Raw genomic sequence first — 12,484 nt, 5'->3', positions numbered from 1 at the left:
ACAAGCAGAGCTGCCGCGAGTACCTTTTATGAGAGCTAACGGGAGGCCTATTTTCTGTGAGAAACTAAAGTGACGGCATTTTAACAACTCTCAAAAATCTCTCAGTAAATTCAATCAAATCGCCTTTGAAAAGAGAAAAAAGAACGCTCTGCTGCTTTGCACCCAAGCCCCCAGGTCGCTGCTGCCACAGAGGCTTGAAATAAAGGCAGACAGAACGGCCTGTAACCCTGGTTTCTATTCTGGTCTCCAAGGCTCGCTCTGTCTGTTCCCATAGCCCCTTCCCTCCTGTTCCTGCACTTTACAAAAGGGCTTCGAAGTTGTATTTCTGGCCCAATGACTGTCCCAGCTACTGCTGGGTTGAGGCCAGATTTAGCCCAGGATCGGCGGGTGTCCGAGCTTACACAACGCCGGTGAGAGATGCCAAGCTTGCCCCAACTCCAGACTGGTGGTTCCCCAGCACCCAGCCTGCCTGAGGGCTCTATTTGACACAAAGCTGTCTCTCCTTCCCCAGTGAGTGCTTCCATCCCATCACCCAGAGTCTCCACAGCCAGGACAAAGGGGCCTTAGTAGAGGCAGGGAGAGGAGGAAGACAGACAGACACAATGAGGAGCTGAAAGGAAGAACCTGGAGGGCCACCTTAAAATGTTCCCCCAGGGGCTGTAGGACACCTGCCACCTCTATGTTTCCCTGGGGCTTTGCTTTGAGAAATAAAGTCAGGGTGGTTTTTGGTCATTGTGAGAAGAGACTATGAGGTTGTAGCCAGCTGGGAGCCGATGCAGTCAGCCTGGCTCCTCCCCCAGTTCTAGCAGCACGGCTGTGTGGCAAGACACCAGGTCAGCCACCAGGTACCTGTGCCGAGTGTGCCATAGCCTGCTTTCCTGGGGCTGGTCAGTCCCCCTTCCCACCGCCACTCAGATCACCCATTCTCAGAGGGATGAGCAATGTGGGAGCTGGCGGAGGGAAGTCAGTCCCACCACCCTGGGCCACCAAGGTGAGAAGACATTCTTTCCCTTCCCCCCTGCCTGGTGGGAGTCACACCAACGACAAAGAACAGATAGACGGCAGGCCTCACTCCTGGCCAGTGTCTTGGCTACTAACATTTACACAGAGTCCCAAATATTAGTCATCTCTGTGTGACCACAGACGGATTTCTTCCCACTGCTTTAACTTCAGCAAAACCTATTTTGAGACAAATTGTTTCCCACTGGGCTTTATCACTGACTTGTCTAAAATTCCCCATCCTCCTATGTCTCCATCACCTGTGCCCAGGGCTGTTTTGGCAACCAGCCACTAGACAGTGGTACAGTGGTCTCTCTCCAAGCAGGGCACCATGAGCCCCCAAGCTCTGAAGACAGCCGCCGTGTGTCTCTGGGGCCGAGTCCTGGGCTCTGCACCTAGTAGCCGTGCAATGTGAGTCTGCTGTCAGAAAGAAAGCTGTCTGAGATCAACACACAGCAGAGACTTGCCAGCCTCTAGAGTCCTACAGGTGTCTGTAAAGGACTCAAAATACCAAATTATGCTGCATAGAGCCTGTGACCAGACACTGACTCCCGCCAAGAATCAGGGTGGCGGCAACCTTGAACACTAAGTCATCCGGTCCTCGGCAGCATGAGCTGAGCCGGAGGAATGAAGGAGGTGTGTGCCAACATGAAGATCACGAAGATGATTTGGCAGTGTGACCTGACTCCAAACCAAGGCTGGGCTACCTCCCTGGGCCCTGGACAAAACTATGACAGATTGTTCTGATACCCACTCAGGTGCCCTGGCTGACCTTGGCTGCTTTGCCAGCTACAAAATCACAGCAGTAACAGCTAGAATGAACTAAGTGTCTACCATGTGCCAAGCATGTGCTACCTAAGGAGGGAGAAGAGTCCAAGGAGCGGGCCAAGGCTGCGATGTCGGGTCCCTGGTTAGTTAGTTATTTTTGAAGAATTATTTTATTTAACTTTATTTACTTTAATTTGACCAGAGAGGGACAGAGTGAGAAAAAGAGAGAGAGGAAAAGTGAGAAAGCAAGCCACCAAGTCTGGGACTTGAACTGTGGTCAGCCACGTGGGAGTTTAGCGCCCTTAACCACCATGCCACCTGCCAGCCCCAAGTCCAGGTTATTTATGCACAGTGACTCCCTGAGTGCCAACTGTGTGCCTGCTCTGTGCTAGGCACTCAGAATGCCATGAGGAATGAGACACAGCTTCTATCCACAGAGAATTCAGTATGGGAAAGAAAACAGATGGAAAAATAGGCCACTAGGGCTAACCACGGTGGAGTGGTGGAAACGAAACACTTCCCAATGCTGAGGTCACCTGGGAAGGTCCCAGGTTCGTATCCTGTCTCCATGTACATGCCAGGTGAGTGTTGGCGTGCCCATGACACTGCCTGGCTGAGGCTGGGTGGGGGTGGGTCACAGTGTAAGGACCCCGCTGGTGTTGCCTGTCTCTCTCCCTTGTCCTCTCATGCAAGAAACAAACTTAAAAAAAAAAAAAATGAAAAAGCCATTTAACATAAAGTGAGAGATGTCATAATGAGGAATTAACTCAGCCCAGGCCTCGTGACATCTGAGTGAATCCTAAACAAGGCTAACCATATTATTTTATGCAAATTATTTAAACTCTCTAAACCCCAGTTTCTGCATCTGTAACACAGGGATCCATACTATTTATATTACAGGGTTATGTGAATACTGAATATGCATGCTGTGTTAAGTGCCTATCTTGAAATAAATAAAAATAAAATAAATGATGGCTATCACTGTTTAGTTAAACACAAAATAATTAAACTTTATGCACAGATTTAAAATACGGCATCTCAGTAGCCTTCTAGCACTTTCTCATGCATACATTTGCAAAATACTCAGTCTTGGCACTTACGGAATCTCTAGGCCATACTTGATTCTTTATCAGCAGATCACCAGAGTAGCCGTGTACTTTATTGCCCAAGCCAGGATACCTCAGAAAGTGGGGGGTGGAAAGGCCCACTAAGGAATAAGGTAAACCAGTGGAGTCAAGCTTGGGCAACTAAACTCCTGGTCACCTTATGTATCTACATCCATAGGCCAATTTCAGGGTCAAGGTAAGCCATCCTTAGGCATACTCTTTCACTATCGTTTTTTGGGAGCTGCCAACAACTACTTTGCGAACAGGCTCAGCAAAATCCTGACCTGGATGAGAACCAGAACTTCTCTGCCCATTCACAGGTCCAGAATGTGAATGCCCAGGGACATCCCCATCACTTTCATGCACCCCCGTCCTCACACAGTTCCTCCCCAAACCAGAGAGAACTTGGTCCCTGGACTTGGCACTGGGCACCTGACATTGCCCCTCACATACCACAGGCCGACTGTCTCCTAGCAAGGTGCCAGCGGGCCCTCTGCTCCCCTTACCTCAGGTGTCCCAGGCTGTAGAAGCGGGACTCGCCGTCGGTGGAGCGGACCACCTGCAGCGTGAACATGGGCTGCAGCTGCCGCAGCTCCAGCAGGACGATGGCCAGGTAATGGATGAAGAGCAGGGCGTCCACCAGCGAGACGGCATACTGCACAATGCCCTGGTAGTTTCGGTCCCGAGAGTCCAAAATTCGAACTCCGTAAAAGAGCCAATAGGAAACCACAAAGAGAAAGATGAGGACCAACAGAAGGGCACGGAACACAAAGATCCGGGGCACATCAGCCCTCTGCCTGCGGAAGAAAAGTGCCCAGGTTCCAATGAGCAGGATGAGGAGTTTGAATGAGACGGAAATGAAGAGGCCCTCACAAATGGTGCCGCAAGGCTCCAGCTCGTCCCTCCACAGGATCGGGGGCAGCAGGATGAAGGCAATGGGGGTGAGGAAGACTAGAAGTCCCAGGAAGGCAGCGAGGGTGAGGCCCAGGTAGCGTTTGCAGTCCAGCCCCACACTGTCGTCCATGTCCTTGCTGATCCTGGCGATGTCCTCCTGGGATATGCTGTGCTCAGAGGTGCCTGTGATGGCCGTGGTGGTCTCGCCCCAGTTGTCATCCTGGTGGGGAGAAGGCAATGAGGACAACGGCCATGGGAAACAAGTCATTTGTCACAGCCACAAAGAGAGGCGGCAACCATGAAGGGCCCAACCTCATGCCCCCAACACCACACCAGGCCTTTCTAGGAAACAGAAGGTTGGCTGAATTCTTTAAACTTTAACGACTTTCATTGAAATTTTAACAATGCATCACATAGTTACCTTTTCAAATAAAGAAAAGGTAATGTAGTCTTTGTTTGGGAGATGCACTAACATAATATTGACTGTCATCCACTGTGCTGGAATGCCCTGGAGGATCTGAGGGACCTGGGACTGCCTGCCCTGCTGTGAGACTGGCCCGTGAGAGCCAACCTAGGCAGTAAGAAGGAAAACGCCTGGTCTTCCTCCCACTTCACACTGGGTTACAAAGGTTCCTTGAGTCCAACTTCTGGAGGCGAGGAGCATTAGCACACCCTCTAATGATCTGAACAGCCAAAGGTGTTGCTATACCAACTTACAGACTACCAGTCCCTGCTTTCCTGCAGCTAGGACACACAGTTTTCTAACCCTCCACAGGATGTTTGCAAGACTTGTTTAATAAGTATCAAGACCAGAAAGTCCTTGATGATACTAGATTTTCCACTGACCAAGATAAGAGAATTCAAGTATCTGTCTACGGCCAGAATAGCCCCCAAATCCTCCCCGAACACAGGCTTTCACGACAAACTCATTACCAGGGGCACAGAAATAACTAGGATTTTGCATCATGTTGTTTACTTCCTTGCTTTCTCTCTCTTCAAAGTTCTAGGCATTGCTAGTTGGAGGAGGTGGTCTGTTCATTGAACAAGACCCAGTTGTAAGAGTTTTGAATGATTTTGCTACAAGGCAATTCTGACTGCATTCCAAAGCTGTAACACAGCAAGAAGACACTGGAGAGCCACATGGGGTCCAAAGAGGTTTTGCCACTGAGGTGCCTGTATATGACTTACTAAAAACCAAAACAAAGCCAGTCAGATGTCCTGGCAAAATGGGCAGAATTAGGACACCCGCTTAGAAAAGCTAGTTTAATAGCTGAATCAACAAGACAGAGCTCTTGTAACCAAATAATCTAGAAACAATAAAAAAAAAAAAAAGATGATTACTGAGATATACAGACCAGTGTAAGAAGTGGCAATGGTGAATGCCCCAACCTATGAACAAATGGTCCTTCACTGTGAAAAGACAGAAGTATCACCTACCACGGGAGAAATCAGTACGTAAGATAACAGGCAGAAGCAGCCAGGACCCTGGAACACTGCTGGTGGAAATGGAAAATGGCACAACGCTGCTGGAAAACCAATCTGAATGTCTCATATAAATTTACATACACCCTTCACTATGTGGCCCCGCAATTCCATTCCCAGGCTTTATCCAACATAAATGAAAATACAGGTCCCCAAGAAGACTTGTCCAAGAACGTTCTTAATAGCTTTATTCAAAGCCAAACACAGTGCAACCCTAAGGTCCATCCATCAGGAGAACAGATAACAAATTGTGGCAGAGTCATACAATGGAATGTACTCAGCAAAAATAAAAAGGAATGAACTGCTGAAACACACCAAAACATGAATAAATCTCAAAATCATTATGCTAAATGGGGGAAAAAGACCATATGATTCCAATTATATTAAATTCTAAAACAGCAAAACTAATCTACAGTGATAGCAATCAAAACAGTGGTTGCCTTGGAGAAGAGGTGAGGGTGGGGGCAAGGACTGACTGTGAAGAGCATAAGAGACCTTGTGGAGAGATGGGAATATGTATGTATCTTGGTAGGGGTGTGGGTTATAGGCATGTATTCATCTGTTAAGACTCATCAAACTGTATCTTAAGATTTATTCATTTCTCTATGTATAAAGTTAATTCAATTTTTTTATATATATGCTAGAGGGCATAGAGGGCATAGATGCACGTCAGAGAGAGAGAGAGAGAGAGAGAGAGAGCACTCCCCAGTGTGGCCTAGTTACACTACAATCCTCCTTCCATTCCTCCATCCCATTAGGATCTAGGTGCAAGCACACACACGCATACACACCAAGCATGTTGTTTAAGGCATAGGGAATGAGATTCAAACCGTGGTCACCCAGGCAGGATCTAGCTCCCTTTACACAGCATGTAACCATTGCACTATGGGGCTGGCCCAGTTCAATTTAAAAACAAAAACAAAAACAAAAAAAATAAAAGGGAAAAAATAGCCACAAATTCAAAAACATACAACTTTATCTTTCTTTTTTCTAGAGATATTTTTGCTATAGGGTGCATGCATTCACCAAAGAGTCAGAGAGAGACAGAGACAGAAAGTAAGAAATCACCCCCCCCAGGGGGGGGCCTGCTGCAGTCCTTTCTCCTCAATTCTCCTCTTGGGATTTTGGGTACACATGCACACATGCCAGACACAAGTTTTAAGCCACCAGATTCAGAATTCGAACAGTGGTCGACTATATGGGAGTCCAGTGACGTAACCATTATGCCATCTGCTGGTCCCTACAACTTGTTTTTGTATGAGATGGATTCATAAGCTACAGAATAACATTCTTATTAAGACAAATACTAGATTCCATGTTTTATATTAGACCTGACATTCAGTTGATCACCAATGCTAAAATAATTATTACTATTTTCTTGTGGTCAAATAACCACAAGATTTAGCCACTTATCCTTTTTCCTGCCAGAGTTGCTTACTAAATCCCTGTCTATTTTAAGAATTTGGACATATGTGCCTAAAGAAATGTACATGTACGAAGAGTCCATTCAAGCCTATGGTTTTTAGAACAAAAAGAATCTCAGATCCTCTAATCTAATCCCCTACATTTTCAATGATGATACTAAGGCCTACGAAGGCAATGACTGCCCAAGGTAACAGAGTTTCTGAGAAATACTACCTCCAAAGGTCCATTTCAATGCGTTTCCCAACACATCACCCTGGCGTAAACACCAGCTTCCCAGGATTGCTTCTCAGTAAGTATGGGGCATAGAGAAGCTGCAACGAAAGAAATGCCTTCACAGCGGGATACCAACACCTCTGAATCTATTGGGTGGCCGCAAAAGTCAGGATGTATTTTTGCACAGAAATACATGTCTTGACTTTTCTGACGACCTAATACATCTAGGAGGAAACTGATACCCCAGAGCACATAAGAATGGTTCAATCCTAGGACAGCCCCATCTATCCCCATGCTTACAAAAGGCATCTGCTCATCACTGAGCAAACCCTATGTTCAACTCACATCTGCAACTTCGGGTTCAAGAGCACTGTGTGTCCTGAGGAATTCCAGTTTCGGCCCATCTGTCTGATAACCAATGCCTGTCTGTGTGCCTACAGGTACGTACAGAGATAGGCTTATCCAAGGTCCTCTCTCTTTATAGCCGTGTATGCATATGCTGCATGGTTTGTTGGGGCAAGACTGGACACGCAAGTACTTTAGGAAGTATGGAGGGTCTACAAACAAACCTGTTTCTGAGTATAGCTCAGGTGTTTATTTAAATCAGGTAGACCACCAAACAATTGGGACCTAAAGAACAACATGTAACAACATATTAAAAAAAATTAATAAACCATTGGGCCAGGAGGTAGCATGGTGGTTAAGGGATGGACTTCCACATGGTCAACTGTGGTTTGAGTCCTGGACCTGCCAGCTTGAAAATCACCTCAGATGCATGTGTGTGCATACCCAAAATCCTAGGAGGAGAACAGAAGAGAAAAGACTGCTATGTTGCAATCTTCCCTTGGCATAGGGGGCTGTTACTTTCTCTCTCTCTGTCCCTCTCTGGTAAGTGCATGTGCCCTATGGCAAAAATTTTTTTAAACAAAAAATTAATAAATCATCAATATTTTGAAATTAGGTGATTTCTGATTAAAAAAAAATTGCTGACTTTTCTTAAACAGTGCAAGGGCTGGTAACACGAAACCCTGTGTTCCTAAGCAACAGTGTTTGGTGTGGAGGGCCTGTGCCCTGGACACAGGAAATACTCTCTCGGGTCTGCCACCACCTCCTTCGCTCTCTACCACGGTCGTGACACCGAGTATCACACAGATCGCTGCCCATCTGGGGCCTGTAGATACATCTTTGTCCCTTCTTTTTGCCCAAGGATGATGTAATTCACTTATGTTTCCCTGCCAGGCATCAGGGTGTGCAGTCTCTGCCTTATTTCTCGTGGTAGTCAATGGCAACGGGAACACTCAGGGTAGACTACCCACTTCCTCCTTCTTCCCAACACTACTGAGGTTTATGGAGATGACGTTTCCTTCCCTCTCTTATACATGGTTCCATTTTTGAGTGCCCAGGGACTTTATCCCGTAACTTTTGCCTTCCCTGCCCTGTCGTCAACCTTCTGGCTTCCTTTCAACACCCTTCAAAGCAGGCCAACCAGTGACACTTCAGAAGAGTCCCCAAGCTCCTCGATGGCAGGACGGGCTGTGCTTAGATCAACAAGAAACCACAGGACATAGATAAACTAATTAACATGCTAGAAAAATAAAGATAAAAACCCAAGAGAACTTATTGCAACAAGACTTAGGAAAACATTTATGGAAAGGAGTCCTGGTAAGTAAAAGCATGCTTACGGCCTCTGAGCCTTACCTGAACTTCCTCCGTCCGAGTAGAATCATTTGCCAACAAGGGCTCTCCGGTGGGAGCCTGGATGGTGACAGATTTTTCTGACCCTCTGCCATCTTTACTCCGGGGTGATTTGTGTCTGTCTCTAGACCTCTCCCTGGAAAAGAAAATGATTATCAGAGAGCACATTTATTCCCTACTAATTAATGCTCTGGTTCATCTAGATATACCATTTTGGTCCAGCCACGGTGGCCGCAGGAGATGGGATGCTGCTAGGTGACACTAAAGCCATATGAGAAGCCCTGGGTCCACCAGGTGTGCTCAGGTGTGCCTGAGGTCCTGGCTGGCTGGGAGGCTAGGGGAGGGAGCAATCACAGAGTAGCGAGCCCCTGTTAATGCTACCCTGCCTCTTCTTCTCTCATGAAATAAACAAGATCTCTCTTAATGTGTGTGTGTATTTCATTTTGAATTTAATAAAATTCTACACACATGCCCACATGCACACACGGCACTCATACTCACACATCCACCTCCGCGATGAGGAGTAAGCTGATCTTTGCTTCCTACTAGTAACTTCCTTCTACCATTCCTAGATGCAGAACAAAGACTGTCACTCTTCTTCTATCAATAGTGATCTCATTTTTTCGAAGTCTAAAATAGTAACTTTAGAATCCTGCAGCCAAGGCACAGGGCACTGACTGCCATGATCACTGCCTTGATTCGATTGCAACTCACCTGGCCAGATTTCCTGGGACATTTTTACTCACACAACACTGCAAAATATCTAAACTTTGGTCTATCCAAAAAAAAAATAAGAAAAAATCTAGGACACTTTGTTACCCTACACCTTTGAACAAAAAGAGAAGAAAAGAGATTCTGATTTAATTCTCCTTTGTACAAAGGCAAAACCAAGGCATCCCCATAGGTTCTAGCTGAACTGAAAGACACCCACAGAAACAAAGTTGGCACAAATGACACTACGAGGTATGAAGTGTGAGTGTGTGTGTGTGAGTGTGTGTGTGTGTCCAGGCCTTCAAAGGAAAGTAGCTGCGGTTTCGTTTTACCCTAGACTATCTCTCTGGGTGGTCTTCCAGGGCGACTATGAGAGCACCCTGCCATGCACCTGGTTAAAAACTAGCTATGGAAACTAGTACTCTAGCCTCCAGCAGCCAACAGTGAATCCAGGAGCCCCCACCAAAGGAGTTCCTCAGTGGCGAAAACTTAGTATTTCCTATGGCCGTCTGACCCCACACGCCGTCTGACCCCACACGCCACTTTGACCAAGATCTCAGAGGCAGGACAGAAGCACTGTGTACATGATTCTGGCAAATAGTCAGGTCTCGATTCTGCCCTCTGCAAGGTGTGTGACCTTGCACAAGTCATTCAACCTCTGAAAATCTCAGTTTCCTTCTTCATGAAAGGGGTCGACAATCCACAGTATGCAGTGCCAGCCAGTATAGGGGTATGGAGTAAGTGCTTAACACACAGTAGCTATTATTGCTATTTCTATCAGCCAATGGCAAAGAGCAGCGACTTGATTTGTAGAGTATGTATACTTTCAGGAAAGATGTAAGTGGAATTATTATTTTTTTTTTTTGGGTGATTTATTTTTTTTATTTTTTTTTCCTTTTGATAATTATATGAAAACTGTACAGCAAGAAAATATTTGACTTTGGACATTTGAAGAATGATTGGAAATTTTCTAGGAGGGATGTTTTTTTTTGTTTTTTGTTTTTTTTTTTTCATCCTCCCACACTTTCTCTGTTATCTATGTTTGCTTTCTATACCATTTTCCCCCCACATTTTATTGAATCACCAAAGACCCTCATCAATCCAAATACCCTCCTAGCAAACACATGTGACACATTTCCATGAGCACAAGTCTAACTTTACGCATCCTATCAAGTAGCACCTAACTGGGGCTACATATCCTACTGCAGTCATTGAATAGATATATTTTGTTTTCCTGAAACTCTTTTTTGTAACTCAATTTACATTCCTTCTCTAGGCATCATCACAGCACACAAAATGCGATCTCCCATCCAGTACACACTGCATAGTGACTCAATCATGCACATTACAAAAAATATAAATTTCCACTTCTAGTTGCTAGAATTAATTCCACCCCTCTTTCTGACCCTCTGTCCCTTCCCACCCTCCTCTCACACCACCTCTAGTGTCCAAAATTGTCCTCCATTCCCTTCCCACCCACATTGCATTGATCACACAATTTCCTACATAACCTGACTACTTTCAAAGGTGAGTTCCCTCGTTACTACTAAGAAAACCAGTTTTAACTTAAATCAAAGAACCGCCAAGGAACTTTGCTTAAAGCCCGGAAACAGGTTAGGATTCTGTTCAAATGGTAGGTGCATGAACCTATCAGTCTCATATACTTTTATCTTCTGTTCTGGTTCAATTTTCCTGATTAAATTCTGGGATATAGTATTCAACTCCAGACTTGTCCCTATGATTAAGTTAGCTACTTTCTCAGTTTTTGGACTCTTATTTCCATGTATCTGCGTTTAGTTTTCCTGATACAGCACATCCTTGAGAACTTCTTGGAGGTCTGGTCTGGTGCTGGTAAATTCTTTCAGGTTTTGTTTATCTGAGAATGTTCTTGTCTTTTCTTCCCACCTGAAAGATAATCTTGCCGGATACAGTATTCTTGGCTGAAACTGCTTCTCTCTTAACACTTGGAATATATTTTCCCATTCTCTCCTCGCTTTTATTGTTTCTGATGAGAGATCTGCTGTTAGCCTGATGGGATGTCCTTTGTAGGTAACTTGATGTTTTTCTCTTGCTAATCTTAGTATCTTGTCTTTGTCTGCAGTTTTGGTCAACCTGGCTATAATGTGTCTTGGAGAAGATCTTCTAGGGTTGATTCTATTTGGGGTCCGTTGTATTTCCTGGGACTGGATCTTTGAATGCCTCTCTAGGTTTGGAAAGTTTTCTTGCAGGATTTCCTGGAATAGATTATCAATGCCCTTATGGGTTTCCTCACCTTCTGGAATGCCAATTATACGGATATTTGGACGTTTGATGGTATCCAGTACTTCTCGCATATTATTCTCAAATTTTTGTGCCATTTTCTCAGTCTTCATGGTGGATTTTTCTAGGCCAGCCATTTTCTCCTCTACATCTGAGCTTCTATTTTCTGAATGATCTAGTCTGCTTTTAATGCTTTCCAGGGAGATTTTGACTTCTTGTATTATAGACTTCATCTCTAGTAGTTCCGTTTTAGTCTTTTGTAAAGTGTGTAATTCCACTTTTAGATCTTGCAGGAATTTCCTCATCTCTTGGAACTCGTCAATTTCTTTCTCCTTTCTCTTTAGCAGTTCATTATCTCTCTTCTCTTCCATCTCTGTTAGCTTAGACATTATGAATGATCTGAATTCCTTATCAGACATTTCCATGATTTTCACCGAACTGCTTGTGGGTGAAGAGTTACTCTTTTCCCTAGGAGGAGAGGTATTTTCTTGTTTTCCCATGTTTCTCGTGATCCGGCGGTGATTTCTTGTCATCTGATGAATGCTGTGTTTCTTTCAAATTCTTGAGGTTCAGCCTTAATGTTCAGGAGCAAGCAGACAGAGGTGATCCAGAATCTCTTTGCTGTTCTATTGTGCTTGCGCTAGCTCGTTTGTTGGAGGCTGAATTATTAGTAGAAAATCTTCATTCCCTTAAAAATCTAGTTCACGGTAGCCATGTGGAACCTTGTTCTGAAGGCCCATGGCTTCTTCTCGTAAGTGGAATTATTAACACACAATCAAACCCCTCCCCACCATACACTTCTCTCACATTAACATATTACTTAGTTGGAACAAAGAACAAACAAAAACTGGGCCTAGCAGGTGGCATGGTGGCAAAGGTGCTGGACATTCCCACATGGCCAACCATGGTTTGAGTCCCAGACCTGGTGGCTT

General features: G+C 45.1%; 1 protein-coding gene across 2 annotated transcripts in view; it reads right to left on the bottom strand.

Annotated features, from left to right (window-relative positions):
- VANGL1 (VANGL planar cell polarity protein 1) overlaps nt 1-12,484 on the bottom strand; it is a 47,078-nt gene that overhangs the window by 27,175 nt on the left and 7,419 nt on the right. For both annotated transcript variants that reach the window (XR_003546678.1, XM_027765509.1), the window contains exons 2-3: nt 8,586-8,718; nt 3,380-3,987 (exon numbers count right to left, since the gene is read on the bottom strand). Coding sequence is in view for 1 of the 2 variants with exons in the window: in XM_027765509.1 (XP_027621310.1) it covers nt 3,380-3,987; nt 8,586-8,718 (741 nt within the window). In the remaining variant the exon portion in view is untranslated. The remainder of the gene's footprint in view (nt 1-3,379; nt 3,988-8,585; nt 8,719-12,484) is intronic.

This window comes from Tupaia chinensis, unplaced genomic scaffold, assembly GCF_000334495.1.
Source record: "Tupaia chinensis unplaced genomic scaffold, TupChi_1.0 Scaffold138517_1, whole genome shotgun sequence".
Lineage (NCBI taxonomy): Eukaryota > Metazoa > Chordata > Mammalia > Scandentia > Tupaiidae > Tupaia > Tupaia belangeri.
The sequence above is the reverse complement of the archived record's forward strand: the minus strand, read 5'-3'. Positions and strand labels throughout refer to the sequence as shown.